This window comes from Bos mutus, chromosome 1, assembly GCF_027580195.1.
Source record: "Bos mutus isolate GX-2022 chromosome 1, NWIPB_WYAK_1.1, whole genome shotgun sequence".
Taxonomy (NCBI): domain Eukaryota; kingdom Metazoa; phylum Chordata; class Mammalia; order Artiodactyla; family Bovidae; genus Bos; species Bos mutus.
Genome location: NC_091617.1, coordinates 68815112 through 68834168, shown reverse-complemented (window position 1 = coordinate 68834168; position 19057 = coordinate 68815112). Strand labels below are relative to the sequence as shown.

The 19057-nt window shown below is 35.3% G+C and overlaps 1 protein-coding gene across 9 annotated transcripts in view; it reads left to right on the top strand.

Annotated features, from left to right (window-relative positions):
• ZNF148 (zinc finger protein 148) overlaps positions 1–19057 on the top strand; it is a 142841-nt gene that overhangs the window by 91188 nt on the left and 32596 nt on the right. For all 9 annotated transcript variants that reach the window (XM_070370486.1, XM_070370474.1, XM_070370455.1 and 6 more), the window contains 2 exons: positions 5425–5548; positions 6774–6857. In XM_070370486.1, the coding sequence (XP_070226587.1) occupies positions 5425–5548; positions 6774–6857 (208 nt within the window). The remainder of the gene's footprint in view (positions 1–5424; positions 5549–6773; positions 6858–19057) is intronic.

Genomic DNA, 19057 nt, shown 5'->3' with positions numbered 1-19057 from the left:
GCTCCCTTCCGTATAAGCTTTGTGGTGAGAAATACTGCAATATTATGTCATCTTTAGCTGCCATGAATTTTAAGCAATAATTGCTTTCTGATCCTTTATCATATGGCAAAGCTTAGTCATCCTAAGGTAGATTTGATACTTGAAAATTGCCAGAATATATTCGGTAGCATGTCTAAAGAAGAGGGTTATCTTGGTCAAGTAATTTGATACTGTCATGGAATAAGTTTTATGAAAGTGAATTTTCTACATAATAAAAACTTGTCCCGTTTAAATGTTTAAATTTAGTTTTATTTCAACCACCTTGTTAGAAATCTTTAATATAATGTTTTCTTTTAAACATAGTACATTTGAACATAATTCAGCTTTTAATGGTTTGGGGTTCATGTTGTAAACATTAAAAAAAATCATATGTATCATAGTGAAACTCTCTGGGAGGACTGAGATGTTAGGTCGCCCCACCCCCACACCCAACACACACACACTAGGAAATCCTAACTGCTAAGCTTTTCAGTTTTAAGTTTTTGGTTTTTTTTTTTGATTGCTTATAAGTGCTTCATCCTCTCATTTCTTAATGACATACTGTTCATTTTTACATTGCTAGATCTGTGGCCACTTAACATCACCTTCCGTTGACACTGTGTTCTTTTTTCCCCTTGTGGATTAGGACTATAGAGAACTACAGTTATTAGAAATGTATGAAAAGTCTTAGTGTACTTAATTCAGTCTCGGTGCATTCATGTCAGTGGTTCTCGTGGCTCTGCATTAGATCATCTGTAGGGCTTTTCCAGTTATAAATACTCAGGCCCCATTACCAGAGTTTCTTACTAAGAGGGTTTCCATTTGTACTAAAAAGAGTCCAAGATAATTGTAATTTACATTTAAGTTTGAGAATCTCAAGTCTTGATTTTGAAAGTTTCTGGATAAGGTATTGCCACCTGACTTTGCTATTGACTTGTTTTGTGAATTAAATGAGAATGTTTTCCACCACAGAAGAGTTTTATGAGGATTGTTGAGTTAACATCGATAAACTCTTAAGAATCCTTTCAGTAAAGATGTAACAATACTATCTTAACCCAGTATTATATACATCTTTTAGGTCTTTTCAAACTCCTTAATAGTGCTAGAGCAGAGTGCTTTTTGGTTACCTACTTCTTATTCTGAAATATATATCCTTTTCATTCTCTAAGCAGTTAATTTGAATGCCTATTAATGTGCCAGGATCTCTTATAGGGTACTGAAGAAAGGAACTGGGTTCAGTTCTTTGAAAAAAAAAAAAAATTCTAAAATGAGGAAAATTTAATTGAAAGGCAAGAAATAGAAATACTAGCTATTTGTCAGACTCTCTCCTGCATGCTAACTTGATTGTTGAAGGAGTAGCTTTAAGGTAAATAACTGATTGTAAGACTAGGGATGGAAGTATGAAATAGTACTTAAGAGAGAAACTGGAAAAGTATAAGTATTTTACTGATTTATCTAATTTCTCTAGGGAATTTTGAATTCTGGGTATATAATTTTTCCACAGAGCCAAACTATAAATTTTAAAAATATTTGGATGTACATCTTTCTTTTAAAAAACATCATATACATCTTTGCCTGATATTTAGGAAATCTGAGAGAAAAGACCTTTTCTAAAGCTCTGGGTCATTTCTCCTGAACACGAGTTACATATACCAAGCTTATGATACAGTGAATTTCATGTTCTTGGACTGGCAAAAACTTGCCATTTAGAAATGAAATTTGGTAATAAGTAAAACCAGGTACTGAGAGACAGTAAAAATCAGGGAGAATGAAAGAAAGGGACAGTGTGAAGATGGAATGTTAGTGATTACTAGGATGGTAGAGATGTTGAGGGTAGGTATTGCTGTGGGCTACTTTGTTGTTGTATGTCTTTGGGGTTGCACTGGTGTTCCATTTCTAGTTGGGTTTAGAGAGTAAAGGGAATTTTAGAAGATCTCATTTTCCAGTTGCAGTAAAATGTGATAGGTGAGAAATTTAGACTATTCTTCCAAATTGTTTTGCATTTTGGTGATTTATAAATCAATTGATTAAGAATGTATGGTAAAACCTATACTTATTAGTTTAGAATATACTTTAATAATTCCAGTACAGAATGAGGGAAATCATGTCTGCCTTTTAAGAGAACAAAACTTTCTCACTGAGGGCTGTCAGGTTTTAGCTAATTGGTGGCAGTGACCCTTGAAGAGTCAAAAGTCTCTGAATTGAATAGGCAGAGTTTAGTGCTTTGTTGGTTAAAAATTGGTATATTATTTAACATAGCAATTGCTATGTATATGGATAGCTGGCAGGGAACAGATTTGTCTCAGAACAAAAAATGTATTTGCTAACGGACTGTGAGATTAAGAAAGCAGATTGAGGAATTCATTTGGTATTGAAATATTTTGCTGAAAAATTCTGTTTTAAACTTGTGAAATGGTTAAGAAAACAATCAAGTATTTAGAGTATTGTTTAGACTATTACCAATTTCTTTACTCTTGATAAAGCCCAATTGCTTGATCTTTATAATTACCATATTTTTCCAAAAGTCGCAGTGACAGGAGTCAAGACAAATCATGTCTTGTCTTGCAGACACTTTAGGGTTTAAACTTGGAAATTTCACATGCTTCAGTTGTAATAGTGTTCATATGCTGAAGGAAAAAGAAAAAAACATTTTATGGTACTGTTAGCAAGTAAGACGGCTAATCTCTAAGGCAAATACACTTAATTGGTAGATCACATTTTACTAAAAGATCTGGAAAGGGTGTGGGCAGGAAAAGAAACCAAGTCTATACCAAGGAAGATAATTTTACCTGTGTTAATGAGCCATTTCTCTTCCACCAAGAAACTTTGTTCTTTACATACCCATTCTTTGCACACCTTTTTCTGTGGTGCTGCTTAGTGAATTTGCAGACACTTACGAATAGAAGTGGTAAGCTGTGAGCATGTTTGGCGTGGGTAATAGGTTGCCATTATCTATAGGCACTGAGTCTCACTATGTACAATTGGGTATTGGGGTTATAGTGGTGAATAAAACAGGCAAAATCTGTCGGTTATACGTGAAAACAGATTACAAGTTAGAAGAGCCAGTGGTGTTCTTCTGTGGCAAGATAATTTTCTTCTGTGTCTTTTGTACAAAGATGTGTGTTCTGGCCTAAGAAAAGAAGAAAATAATATAAAATTCAATGTAAAATGTCCACCAATTTGAAATTTTTGTCATTGAACTTATAAATATGCTAGATTTTTTTCAGTCTCCTTATTCACAAGAAAGTGTTTGCTCTTTCATCCATAAAATCCACCTTGAATTAAGGCTTGGAGTCTACAGTGAAAGGCAGTATTACCTCCAGTGAGAAAACAATGACCTAGAACTCCTTAACTCTTCATAAAAAGGCTTTGTACAGTCAAGGATTATATCCGTTTCACATTAAGTAAATTGGGCCAGATTTGTCCCTTGCAGAGCTTTTCCGTGTAGGTGCTATGCCACAGAAAGCTATTGAGCTGCCATTTTTTTTTTTTTGGCACTTGGATCTTATTTGTTATCAACATATGAGAAAAAAATACCTGGTGCTATCCTGTTTTTATTGTTTCGTATAAAATGTTTAACATCTTTTTGTTACTGGTTTTATGTTAGGACTATTTTAAGTCATGTTTTAAAAGATTTTGGTTTTTTTGTTTGTTTGTTTGTTTGTTTTACACAGTGTTAACTTGAATATTATTTTGTGACTTGGAGGGGTTGAAAAAATTTTAGACTGACCAGAGATGAAACTTTCCGTTCTCACTGACTCTTCAGGAAGCTGTGACACCCACTTGCGTTCTCCTGCCAAATGTTTCCCTCTGTGACTTTGGTGCATAGACTTTGAAGCATTGTTGACCACTTTGGCAGTTTGCCCAGAACCCACATGCCCTGTATAATTAGCATAATAATTACCATTGATTTACATACAGTATAGTCTGAAATGTGTTCCTGAATTTAAACTAAAAAAATATTTTTTAAAAAATTGAAGCCCTTTTTCCTTACCTAGTCCCTCTGAGTTTTGGGATGGGGGTCATAGCTGTGTATCTACAGGCCCTAGTCGATTCCCACAGGCCTCTGTTTTTCTTAAGATGCCTGTTAGATTCCGGTATTCTGTGTGTGACGCCGTTTCTCGGCTTCTACTCTCTGTGCTCCCACCTCCACTACTGTTTCCTTCTTCCTTGCCATATTCCTCCTGATCTTACCTCCTAGTTTTCTTTGTTTCTTATGTTCACATCATGTTTTGTCATCTTTCTTCTCTCCTCAATAATGAAAAAAGGGATTATTTGTTATTTTTACTCTGCCACGTGGCTGGTGAGAGAGGCAGTTTAAATGTTGCATGTTGGGCAAATGGTTGTTAAACTGGAAGACATGAACCCCAAAAGTGAACTTCTCTCTGGCATTGTTTAGACCTTGCCCAAGTTACTGTCAGCCTCAAGAAGCACAGGCAGATAAGGTTGATGTCTTTGTCACCTGCCTTCCTTCCCCCATAACCCTCTAATTTATTAAGGAATATGCTTAACCATAGTTCGGTAGTCCTAGAATAATCTTAGAGGTCCTTAACAGAACCATTCTGACTCCAGATCGTATGCTAGGATGACTTAAAAACAGTTTTCCTTTTTATTTCTTTAAGAAAAAAAGAAAAAGGAAAATGTAATAGGTAAGCATTTATATGGTTCAGAAAAATACTTTAAAGTATGTTTAGTGTAAAGTCTCTCTCTTACCATATCTTCTGCCAAGTTCCTCAGCCATGACAACCAAAGTTATATACATTTATGTACATCCTTCTCAAATAGCTTTTATGCATATGCAAACAAATATATATTGCTGTATGTATTATCTTATATTCAAACTTAACAAAATTATATCTTAGATTCTAAACCCTGCTTTTTTTTTTTTTAACTTAAGAATAAATCCTGGAGCTCTTTCTATATAAGTATATAAAGAGCTTTCTCATTTTATTTCACAACCATGTAATATTAAGTTGTATTCATTTTTCATGATTTATTTAACCATTCCTATCTGATTGATATTTATACCATGTCTAGAACATAAGACTTGTACTGCATATGTGATATTTTAAAATTGAAAATAAAGCTATACTCATCCTAACAGAGAACACTTAGGGACTCTATTAGACATCAGCTTTGGAGAGGAGAGTACACAATGCTGAAATTTTACTTAACCAGCTTCCAAGGCTTTATTAGTAATTTTTACCCACTCTGAGTCACATTTTACTTTCTTCAAATAATGATAAAATTATTCCAGTAGCCCTCTCAAGATTATCTAGGAAAAAAATACTTCATAATCTCTGGTGACCACTGTTTGCATTAAAAGGCATTATCTTTTTTATAATTAGTATTACATTTTAAAATTTTCTTTCTTTTGTTTTGCCTTTTTTTTTTTTTTTAAACCAGATCCTTACAATAAATGAGGATGGATCACTTGGTTTGAAAACCCCTAAATCTCACGTTTGTGAGCACTGCAATGCTGCCTTTAGAACGAACTATCACTTACAGAGACATGTCTTCATTCATACAGGTATTTCTTGAATTAAAGTGGGCTTATAGCCATTAAAATTATTATCTTTGCTATTTTCATCTTCTTGTAAATGTCATTCATTCCTAAGACTGTAGTTAACCTGGCATTTCAAATCAGATTTCATAGGCCAGGATGTCACAAGGAAACCAAGAAAAACTTTAAATGAGAAAACAATTAGCATGGATGTGCAAAATTAATTAGCTTAGTTGAACACTTTATTTGGCTTAATGTATTCTTTTTAACCAGAGAAACAGTGAAAGAATGAACTATTAAAAGCTGGTCAACATTTATTTTTCTGTATAAGATGTCCAGATGGAATTTGAAATGTGAATTTGGAATCAAATATAAATCAAAAGTTAGACCATAAATTTGTGGAGATCAGAGCAAAAGACTGATCACAGATCTTTGGGGAAATATTACTAGACATATAAGTTGAGTTAAAGGGTGGAGAAAGAGACAAAGTAATAAATAATAAGGTAGATTTGGTGAACTGGTGAAATACACCCAGAAACCAAAAGAGGAGAGAATTCCAAGGAGGGTATGATCAATAACTGCACAACCTTCTGAGAGGAGAGCGAGAGAGAGCAAGAGCAAGAGAGAGAACTGAGAACAGATCACTAGAATAAACAGCAAGGAGATCATTAGTATCTTAAAGCAGAGTATAAGGGTTAAAGGACAAATGGGTGGTGAAGAATTTGAGACATAGGTTGGACTATGAAAGGAAAGGCTCCAACAGAGAAGGAATATTTGAAGAGACAGGATTATTATTTTTTTAAAGAGGATGTTTAGAAAATTTTGAAGGTTCTAGAGAAAAAAGTGAAAAGGCATAAAGTGGTGGTTAGCCAGGGAGAAAAAGGTAGGTGGATCTTCCTCCACAGAGAAAGAAAAGCTGTTTAAGACACTTGGTAACCTGTGGAGGCCTTTCTAGCCTCATGAGTTTTAAATTCTATTGTAAATTGTTTTATTTATTTACTTTTTTTTTTCCCTTGAAGGATATGAATCATTCAGTCTCATTTTTGTGTGGTTGTGAGAATGTGAATTTTTAAATCTTGGTGGGGGGGAGATTGAGAGGAAATAAAATTCTATTAATAGTATAAAACCTTTGTATGCGTAATTTGCAATTTTTCAGAATTTGGGCTTCTAAGATTTCTCTTTCCTCAGAAATAGTTAACTCTAAACTGTGTTTTATTCAGTAACTAATTTGTGGATGTGAAATTATTTTAAGGTGAAAAACCATTTCAATGTAGTCAATGTGACATGCGTTTCATACAGAAGTACCTGCTACAGAGACATGAGAAGATTCATACTGGTGAGTGTTGCCACCCTTACTAGGGTTGTTAAAATTACCATTTCAAATATAGGGAAGAATTTTTAATAAGTAGCAACAACTTGTTGCCTCTTTGGTAATTTTGTTTAAGAGTATTTATCATAGCTCATCTTTTTTTCTTTCTTCAGTAAATCAATGTTAACTGTTAAGACGTGGCTTACTGTTTTAGCCTAACAATTTGCTTTGAAGTAAAGTTTCATAATAACTTAAGATATGTTTAAAGTGACAAAGGGAAGGAAGGAAGGAAGGAAGTTTTTGTGAAATAGTTGTTTCTGTAGATGTTTAACAGGTTTAGAGTAGGTAAAATGATCATTTGCGATAATTAGGGGGGAGGAAGCAAAATGCCTGAGTCTTAAATAGCAATAACACTCCCCCCACCCCTATTTCATGTATACAGCTTACTATCTCAAGAGAGTTATAATCTTATAAATTGGAAACTTCCAATTTTTCATTCAGGTTGTTAAGGATTTAGAAACAAATATTTTGGAAGAGTACTATAAAAGAACCCCTACTTTTAAAAGTTGAGCCTCATTTTAGAGCAAATGTTTATTTGCGTTTATTCTTTTTTTTTTTTTAACAAATGTAAAGCCAAATTTTATATGTGACCTAAACTTAGTATATTGTCAGCTTTTGACATCTGTAAGCACAATGAAAAGTGTTTCTTTATAATTTATTTCCAGCATTTTGCCTTTTTGTGATGGAGTGAAAGAGTTGGTAAATTTATATAACTTTTGTTCTTACGTTTAAGTAGAATTGAAAAATGATAGTGCTAATATTTAAGTATTGAAAATACTGAAGTTCCTCGTATACCTCCTTATGAAGTAGTCAAGCAGCCGCCTGCCCAGTGTTGTTACTTAGTTGTGTTCTCATGGAACCTGCAGTCCCTGTGAAAGGGGGTCCTTGGACAGTGTATCATGGAGAAGCAGCAAGCTTTTCTGCCTAGTAACTTTCCTTAACTCTGTTTGCCCCTAACAAACATGAATGTGGCTGGTTCCCTGTGCAGCACATTTTTATGCTTTGATGTTCTACTTTTCAAAGATCATTATGCACACCACTCATTTCAGTTTCTTAAGTAAACATTATTCACCATTTCCAGATGGAAGGAAGTATACAAGGCACTTGGGAGGAAGAACAGCTTTATTGATTTTGTATGTGTGTTTGTGTGTGTGTGACTTACATGGCTAAATTAAAATTTTACACAATAATAAAACCCAATCAGATAATGATAAATGAAAACAGTTAAGTATTTTTATATGTTTTTAATGCCTATTAGATTTTAATGATTTAATGATTCATTCAACAAACATTTATTGAGCTGGCAGTGTTTTTCAGATACTAGAAATAGAGGATAATAAAAGGTAGCTTCCATGGAGTTTGCATTCTTTTTTTAATTGCCACTAGAGTATAGTTGATTTACCATTTTGTGTTAGTTTCAAAGTGTACAGCAAAGTGAATCAGCTATGCGTATACATACATCCACTGTTTTTGTAGATTCTTTTCCCATTATAGGCTATTACCAAGTATTGAGTAGAGTTCCCTGTGCTATACAGTAGATTGTTATTAGCTATGTATTTTATATATAATAGTATGTTTATGTCTTTCCCAGTCTCCCAATTTATCCTTGCCCTCCCTTATCCCCTGTTAACCATAAGATTGTTTTCTACATCTGTGACTCCTGTTTTGTAAATAAGTTCATTATGATATTTGTCTTTTTATCTGGTTTCACTCAGTATGATAATCTCTAGGTCTATTCATGTTGCTGCAAATGACATTATTTTGTTCTTTTTTATGGCTGAGTAATATCCCATTGTCTATATGTGCCACATCTTTATCCATTCTTCTGTTGGTGGACATTTAGTATTGCTTCCATGTTCTGACTCTTGTAAATAGGGCTGCAGTGAAAAGTATGGTTTTTCTCTAGGAGTGGGATTGTTGGGTCATATGGTAGTTCTATTTTTAAAGGAACCTCCATACTGTTGTCCATAGTGGCAATACCCATTTACATTCCCACCAGCAGTGTAGGAGGTTTCTCTTTTCTCCACACCCTCTCCAGCATTTATTGTTTGTAGATTTTTTTATGATGGCTATTTTGACGAGTGTAAGGCAATACCTCATTGTAATTTTGATTTGCGTTACTCTGATAGCAATGTTGGAATTTACATTCTAATGTGAGAGATACACATGTAAAGCCCACTGTAGTAAGTGTTGTAGAGTTTTGTACAAAATACTGTTGTACCCTGAAGAAGAGCCAGATATGCTGCTTTTGAAGACTACGTAGTGAAGGCAATAAAGAAAAACTGGGAGGCTCAGTTGAGAGAATGTGTTTGAGTCTGAAAAAAAGATTTTCAAAACATTACCAACCCTTATTGCACCCTATTATTTTCTATTCTGTTCTAGTAGCCAGTTCTTTTTTACAGTGCTGGTTACAATTTAGTGATAACAAGTTTGGAAAAATAATTGTGCTGGGCCTTGGGCTGTCTTGAATTTCAACAGGTTATGTTGGATAGTTCATGTTTATTGAAAATTTACTAAGACTCGACATTGAGCTAAATGTTTGTTAAATGTCTCATTTAGTCTTTATACTAATCTTGAAAGGGAGATGCTATTATTACCATTCCCTTTTTTTTAGATGAAGAAGCAGTAGGATGCACACAGAAGTTAAGAAGCTTTCCTAAATTTATATAACCTAGTATATGGTAGAGCCAGGATTATAGCTCAGGTTTCTGCAATTCCAGAGCACACATGTAAAATCACTAATTGTGAAGAATGACCAGAAGCAGAATGATGTTGTTTGGCCTTTGGGAATTTTCTTGCTCTTCCACTAAGCCAGTTATGGCTTAGCCTTCCTTTGTGTTTAGTAACACCTAAAAGGGGTGGAAGCAAAGGCCGGAGTTCTCAAGGTACAAAAAAGAAGTGAAGTCGCTCAGTCATGTGGACTGTAGCCTACCAGGCTCTTTTCGTCCATGGAATTTTCCAGGCAAGAGTACTGGAGTGGGTTGCCATTTCCTTTTCCAGGAGATCTTCCCAACCCAGGGATCGAACCCTTGTCTCTCACATTGCAGGCAGACACTTTACCATCTGAGCCACCTGGGAAGCATTCCAAGGTACAGAGACGACAGGAAATTGAGTGGAACCAGTCAAACCAGTCACTTTGGTTCTTTAACAGAGAAATTTCTTTTGAAGAGAAATGCAATTTTGTTCATTATTACCACCCCTCACCCCCCAAGTGGAACTGATATAAAGGAAATAAATTTTCCTTAATTTCATTGTTCTTGATTCTTTTTATGTACACCATTTCTGAAGATAGTAAGATATTTTTGTCCTGTTACCAGGTTACTTATAAGCTGTACTGAGCTGGAAATACATGTATAAAACAACATAGATATTCTCCATCATTTATTATTTTGTTCTTAGAGTTCTTTATTTCATCTTTTAAAGGACTTTTATTTTTGGAGGGGATTGTGCCTAAAGTTTGCCAATGTCAAGACTTTCTCTGTAGGTCTTTATTTAGAAGAATGCATTGAAATAATTAGCAGTAAAAAAGCTTTTGCATATATTGTTTATCCATTTTTTAATTGTCAAGAAAGTAATGTCACCTATCTCCTGAACCTTAAAGGTTGTGTGGTGAGAAGAACTACCAGTTCTTACAAGCTTTGTTTTCCTTACAGCCTCCCTCATCCTCTTTATACTGTCACCTCAAGTCTCCCAGCCTCTGAGCCTATGTCTGTTCCATTTACAAGATGGTTAAAAATCAGTACCTGCTTGTCTGTGCTTGTTACCAATTAAGAAATCTTCTGTGGCTTTTAAAACCCAGAAACCTAGCTTGATTTGGTTTTCAAACTGAAAAAATTTAAACTCAGCCTGGACAGGTTATTATTACTTGATTGTTTGCTAAATTTGAACTGGCCTATGAAATAACTAGGGTAAAATACCAACGCTGATCCCTGAACATTTGATTAAAGCTCTGTTCTTTTAGCCTAAGGCACTGAAACTGTCAAAAGTCAGATATCCTTGGGACTGCTAATTTTGGCAGTCATGGGAGATTTGTATCTTTTGGGAGTGTATTATAGATTTTGTGGATATGGGAGATAAGGTGAGGATTTGAAGCCAAGGCTGAAGATAATAATCCTAATGATTATTTTGGCTAGGGTCAGAATTACTGGTAAGGTATACACCAAAGGTAAATATTCATCACTGGAGGATTTACCTTGTGATCAGATGCCTGTATCTAAGGTGCTTTTTCCTTTGCATTTTCTAATGCATGTGTTCTTTCTCTCATCACTTTGTCACCGTTTTAGCCTAAGGAAATTCCATCTTATTGCCATGAGTAGGGTCTGGGGGGTTTGAAGAGTAAAGAACTTTAATTTTACATTAATTTTCTTAATTCCTTCAAGTAGTAAGCCACAGAATACTTACTCTAATATTCTGACTATTATAGCAAATTATGGCTATTTTCTATAGTTGTGGCAATTTTCATAATGTTTTTTTATTTTATTAGTAAAAATGTTATAAAATAATTTCTATATTTGGGTAAGTTTTTATAAAGTGATTTTCTTCCCAAAATAAAAGGGATTTTGAAAATAAACCAAATCATTTAGAATTATACATATTTATTAGGTTTCTTTTCTCACAAAATTTTTTTTAAGGCTTTAGATCTTGAATGTATGCAGTTCTATAGATGAAAATGTAGCAAGAAGCACTAGAAAATCAGTCTTCTAAGTTGGCATTCGTAATATCTGAAAACATGCATTGATCTTCTTTTCCTCTTGACTGTGACTTTTATTCACAACTATGTTAAATAGCTGAATGACAATATTATTATTATTATTATTTTTAAAACCAGTTGGGCTAGTGAGGTGGAGTCAGAGAGCGTGTTGATTCACCCTTGACTAAGTTTGTTCAACACTTTGTATTTCCTTCACTATGGTTCAATTATTGACAAAAATTAATTTACCTCTCATTATTTTGAAGCCTTAAATTACTGTTTATTAGCATAATAGAGAAGTTTATAAAAAGAAAATGTTATAGACCTAGTTAAACTCGTTATTTGTGGCAAAGAAGGAACTGAATACTGTTTGGGGTACTGAAAAGGTTGCATACAGTGTGAGCTCCTGGCATTGTGCTTGCTGAAGCCAGACAGCACTGGTGCAGACAGAGCTTGCCAAGAAAGATTAAGCAGGGAAGTACAGATTGCTGTTACTGACATTCTCTGGTCTAACAGTTTTCAGAAGCCAGATTTTTTTTTCTTTGCAAAACTGTTAATAATCCATATTAAACAATATGATAATGTAAAACATAAAAGTTTTAAGACTGTTTATTTAACAAAATATCTCAGAATATAAAAAAATCATACACATGCACATATGCATGTATGTATAAAAAGTATACCATAAGTTTTTTAAAGTATTTTGTTTTGGGGGGATAGGAGAAGTCATCCAGAAAGTTAACTCCATTTAAACATACCTTAGAACTGAAATAAAAAGAATCAGAGGATTTATAATGAAAGTTGGATTGTTTTCAGTTAGTTATATGCATTTTGTGTGTGTGAGTGTTCTTCCCCTCAAATCCATGTCAGTTTATAGTGTCTGTAGTTAAAAGAAAAATGTCTACCATTTGTTTCGATAGGTTTCTAGTTTAACAAATTGGGAATCTCTTGAAATAGTCTCATTCTTATTTATGTGTAATTATTGAATGGATGAACATGTGAATCACATGACTCACAATTTGACATATGCTACAAATAGTACCCGCCTGCCAATGCAGGAGACGTAAGAGAAGCAGGTTTGATCCCTGGGTCGGGAAGATCCCCTGGAGGAGGTCATGGCAGCCCACTCCAGTATTCTTGCCTGGAGAAGATCATGGACAGAGGAGCCTGGGGTCGCACAGAGTCAGACACGACTGAAGCAACTTAGCACACAGGCATGCAAATAGCAGAGACCACATGTCCTTTAGGAATTCGGTTAAAATAGACCAATGAGGGTTTAGATTGGTTGGCCCCCTGAGTTAGATTTAGTTCATGTGTGACATGTGAGTCAAGTGTCATCACAGGAACTATGAAGCAGAAGCATGATGGTTCTAGGACTGGGGAAGAAAAATCTGGGATGTACTGAAGTTGGGAATCTTTGGGGAAGGATAGGTAGGCAGATACACAGATAATTTGGAAACACAGAACAGCACGTCAGAAATCACGCAGACAAGAAGCCACTAGGATCATTGCAGATGGTGGGTAACAGGAGAAGTAGTGTGTCAGATTTACTAGTTTAGAAGAACCAGGAGAAGGAGGTACTTTAAGATAGTTAAAATGCTAGAAATTCCTAAAAGTCACCATTATAAACCTAATAATACTGTCAGATTTATTGAATACCTATTTTCTGCCAAACACTGTATTAAACACAGTACGTAAATTATCTTGCTCTAATCATCAGAGCAGTTCTGTGAAGAGGGTACTATTCCTTTTTTTAAAAAACAGATAAGGAAATATAGGTTAAGATGATTAAGAAATCTAACCCAGTGTATAAATAGTTCAGTTAATGACATACAGTTCAGTCTTAAGAGTTCTTGCTCTTAACTGCTATGCTATTGAAAGAGTAAAGCAAGCACCAGGAAGATTTTTAGTTCACAAAAACTTTGGTTTCAAACATGGAGGTTTTTATTTTGTTCAGGAAGGAGAAGAGCCATTCCTGGGCCTGGCCTTACAACTTGCAGCAAGGCAGTTGGGTATGTCTGAATGACAAAAGTCTATGGATGTAGGAGTAAGAACAAAGGCAAGACGAACAACATGTAAAGGGCCATTCTGAGTAGAGCAGAGAGGGGTAGACTAGAAAGCGTGATTTTAGAATTATGTTGTTAAGCTTGGATGCCAAGCATAGGGGTGTCAAATTTATCCTGTAAGCATTATAAAAAAGCAGTGCATTTAACTGCCATGTTGGAGGAACGTTATTGTTTTGTGAAGAAAACTAGAAATTTGACAAGTGTGTTACTTTTTTGTTAACTATGTATAACTAATATTAGAAATTATAGCTTAGATAATGTGCACATTTATTAATCAGGTTTAGTTTTAGTATTAAAAATCATTTTAAACATATAAAACAACATTGTTAAGCTTCATGAAATATAATATAACTTCAATTTTCACCAGGTTTATGAGAAGTAGGCAAAATTTGGAGACCACTGAATATTACTGTGAAACAAAGAAAATTAATTTTGCTGGGCTTTAGAGCCTCTTTTTCTTTGAGCAGTTTAGGATGAGCTAATTTTTAGAAAAAGGGCTGAAAAAGGACCCCCAGAATTTAGCTTCACACATAGAACTTTCTAATTTTGTTACTTCTGACAGCAGTTTCTCATTTTTGATGTTTTGCTTTTTCTTTTTTAACCATTTTCAATGTGGTTAGTCTAGAACAAGATAAGTTTCTCTACTCTTTCTCTTGTTCATTTGCCTTTCCTTAATATGGCTTTTTCTCTGCCTCCTCCCTGTTCTTCAAATTATTTTGCATTCTGTAGAAGATGAAGCTTTAAGACAGTTGAGTCTGGATCCGATGTTTTACAAATTCTTTGACATCATATTCTTTTGGAAGAATACTTAATTACTTAAACACCTGAAGACCTTCAGGATTCTCCAGTTTTGAAGCTGCCTTTTGGACAACTGCTTATTGTTCGAGAACCCAGTTGGGTAGATGTTAGATGACTGCATTCATGATTTTCAAATCTTGAATTTATTAAGTTTCAGATGTCTGGATAGGCTGACAACACATTTTAAAAATTTGTTGATAAAGTTTTTAATTTCACTGACTGAATGACATTTAGGCTTAAAATTCGTATATTTTAGTATTATATTTTTTATTTGGCCCTTTTGGTGAAAGAGTGACTGACAAAATGTAGTATTTGATATGGACTCAGTCATCACAAAGAAATTGGGTTTAAAATATTTAGGGCAATCTAAATTTGCTTATCAAGGTCATTCGTTTTTAATTTTTCTGGATACTTTTAAGATCTTTAGTTGTTGATCCAAAGAGTCTCTATTTTTTAAAACAATGCCTAAAGTCTCATCATTTTCAGCCCCCGTCTGAACTGTATGAAAGTGTCTTGATAATAATAATAATAATAGCTTCTGCATATTTTGTAATTTGTTTTGCTCTTCTATAGATCTTTTAGGGAGATGATGCTGTTATGAAAAATGGAGTCATAGGACTGACATCCTAATGTAGTACTAGGTAGTTACTTACTGATACATCCAGCTTCTCCCAGGGCTGCCTTTATACTGTTTGCTTTATTAGTTGTTGATAGAAGTACTTCTTACTCTTTATTTACTACTTGGCTACGTTAAAAAGCTGATAGACAAATTAAGCTTATTGACCCCCCAACCTGTCCTGGTATATTTTCATCCCTCTGTAAATTCTTTTACAAGGCCTAATTGATTCTTCTTTACCTACATTTCATTAACTATTTTGACTTTTACTTTCTAAAGATATTTAAAGAATTAATGCTTTCAGTGTGTTTTTCAAATTATTCCAGAAAATGTATTCATTCAGCTCTCAATTACCTTAGGGAATTGATCAGATTGTACATTATTTATTTAAAAATTAAAAAGACAAATGCAGCTGTGAAAAAATTATTATCAACACAAAAAGAGCAGGATATTTATTGCCCTTCTTTGAATGACATGGTGTTCTATATAGGCTTGTTGTGCTTATAGAATTGAGATACTCTCTTCATCCTTAAAAATCAGTTGGATATATTCTTGCCTACTTCATCTAGCTTTTAGTTCTTTATAGTTGGATAGAGAGGAGAGGGACATGGAGTCTGATCAGCTGAAACTCGAGGGTCTTAAGGTCTAACTTTATTCCTATAGAAAATATCCCTGTTCTTAAGGTGTTTTATTTTTTATATGAGAATTGGGGAAAAAGGACAACAGACTCATGGAACCTGGAACTGAAAGATACTTTAAAATGTTAGGGTTCAGTGACAAATGCAAGAGTTTTCCTTATGTCGAAGCCATGGACATAAATATTAGGGACTGGTCAGGAGACACTTGAGGGGCTGCTGTTAATGGGATGAAAAGCTAAGAAAGGGTGGAGAAGAGAATGATTATTGTGTGGAGTGGTGGTGATCACCTACCAAAAGTATTGCTTGATGTTCTGCTTAATCACTGAGAGTTCTAGATTATTATTTAGTGGGAGAATTTGCTCAGTGACTCAGTAATGTTACCTAGGCTTTTTTGGATATTAAAAAGAAAAAGATTGCCTCTAAGAGATAGACAATAGCAAAAACTCTTAGCAGAATATCTTTTGGGGTCTTTTCTCCCCTTGTATTTCATGTGGTATTTTCTGTCTCTAAGCTATTGCATTTGTATTGTTTTATGTTTTAGGTGACAGTTCTTGAGCTGTAAGTAAGTCCCTGAATATTTTGTATAAAGTTTGCATTAAGTCATTAACTGTGATGAATTGAGAGTTGAAACTGCTGCTCTTAATAGTCCTGATTTATTTGCTTAGCAGTGTTTTATTGTTGTTACTCAGTTGCTCAGTTGTCTCCGACTCTTTGGGATCCCTAGGACTGCAGCACGCTAGGCTTCCCTGTCCTTCACCATCTCCCGAAGCTCGTTCAGACTCATGTCTATCGAGTTGGTGATGCCATCCTACCATCTCATCGTCTGTCATCCCCTTCTCCTCCTGCCTTCAGTCTTGCCCAGCATAAGGGTCTTTTCCGATGGAGTCAGTTCTTCACATCAGGTGGCCAAAGTATTGGAGCTTCAGCCTCAGTCCTTGCAATGAATAGTCAGCACTGATTTCCTTTAGGATTGACTGGTTGGATCTCCTTGCAGGCCAAGGGACTCTCAAGAGTCTTCTGTAACACCACAGTTAAAAAGCAGCAATTCTTTGCCACTCCGCCTTCTTTATGGTTAACTCGCACATCCATACATGACCACTGGAAACCCCATAGTTTTGACTGTACAGACCTTTGTTGACAAAGTAATGTCTCTGTTTTTTAATGTCCTGTCTAGGTTTGTCATAGCTTTTCCTCCAAGGAGCAAGCATCTTTTAATTTCATGGCTGCCGTCGCCATCTGCAGTGATTTTGGAGCCCAAGAATATAGTCTGTCAGTTTCCATTGTTTCCCCATCTGTTTGCCATGAAGTGATGGGAACTGATGCTATAATCTTTGTTTTTTGAATGTTAAGTTTTAAGTCAACCTTTTCACTCTCCTCTTTCACTTTCATCAAGAGGCTCTTTGGTTCCTCTTTGCTTTCTGCCGTAAGGGTGGTGTCATCTGTATAACTCAGGTTATTGATATTTCTCCTGGCAGTCTTGATTCCAGCTTGTGCTTCTTCCAACGCAGCGTTTCTCATGGTGTACTCTGCAATTAAATAAGCAGGGTGACAATATGCAGCCTTGATGTACTCCTTTCCCAGTTTGGAACCAGTCTGTTCCATATCAGGTTCTAACTGCTGCTTCTTGACTTCCATACAGGTTTCTCAGGAGGCAGATAAAGTCGTCTGGTATTCTCATCTCTTGAAGAATTTCCCACAGTTTGTTGTGATCCACACAGTCAAAGCCTTTAGTGTAGTCAATAAAGCAGAAGTAGATGTTTTTCTGAAATTCTTTTGCTTTTTGTATGATCCAGCGGATGTTGGCCATTTGATCTCTTGCTCCTCTGCCTTTTCTAAATCCAGCTTGAACATCTGGAAGTTCATGAGCTGTTGAAGCCTAGCTTGGAGAATTTTGAGCATTACTTTACTGCATGTGAGATGAGTGCAATTGTGCTGTACTTTGAGCATTCTTTGGCATTGCCTTTCTTTGGGATTGGAATGAAAACTGACCTTTTCCAGTTCTATGGCCACTGCTGAATTTTCCAAATTTGCTGGCATGCTGAGTGCAGCACTTTCACAGCATCATCTTTTAGGATTTGAAAAAGCTCATCTGGAATTCCATCACCTCCACTAGCTTTGTTCATAGTGATGCTTCCTAAGGCCCACTTGACTTTGCACTCCAGGATGTCTGGCTCTAGGTGAGTGATCACACCATTGCAGTTATCTGGCTCATGAAGATATTTTTAAGGCCCACTTGACTTTGCACTCCAGGATGTCTGGCTCTAGGTGAGTGATCACACCATTGCAGTTATCTGGCTCATGAAGATCTTTTTTGTATAGTTCTTCTATGTATTCTTGCCACCTCTTCTTAATATCTTCTTCTCCTCTGTTAGGTCCATACTGTTTCCGTACTTTGAACCCATCTTTGCATGAAATGTTCCCTTGGTATCTCTAATATCCTTGAAGAGATCTCTGGTCTTTCCCATTCTATTGTTTTCTTCCATTTCTTTGCATTGATCACTGAGGAAGGCTTTCTTACCTCTCCTTGCTATTCTTTGAAACTCTGCATTCAGATGGGTATATCTTTCCTTTTCTCCTTTGCCTTTTGTTTCTCTTCTTTTCTCAACTGTTTGTAAGGCCTCGTCAGACAACCATTTTGCCTTTTTGCATTTCTTTTTCTTGGGGATGGTTTTGATCACTACCTCCTGTATAGTGTTACGAACCTCATCCATAGTTTTTCAGGCACTCTATATATTAGATCTAATCCCTTGAATCTCTATGTCACTTCTACTGTATAATCATAAGGGATTTGATTTAGGTCATACCTGAATGGTCTGGTGGTGATATTCTCTGCTTTCTTCAATTTAAGTCTGAATTTTGCAATAAGGAGTTCATGATCTGAGCCACAGTCAGCTCCAGTCTTGTTTTTGCTGCCTGTGCAGAACTTCTCCATCTTCGGCTGCAAAGAATATAATCAATCTGATTTCGGTATTGACCACGTGGTGATGTCCATGTGTAGAGTTGTCTCTTGTGTTGTTAGAAGAGGGTGTTTGCTATGAGCAGTGAGTTCTCTTGGCAGAACTCTGTTAGCCTTTGCCCTGCTTCATTTTGTATTCCCAAGACCAAACTTGCCTGTTATTCCAGCTATCTCTTGCAGTGCTTGGGTTTTAGATGAATTAATTAGCTATTGAAATTTTTTCCACTGCAGAAAAGTAACTTCTGAAACAAATTCCAGTCTTTCTTTTTTTCCTTAAATTAAAAAATTGCTTTTGTAATGAGATATGTTAGTAATCCCATTATGTTACTGTAGCAGATGATGAGAGTCTGAACTAACGAACAAAACATTAATACAGCAGGACGGTAGAAGTCTAATGAAATAA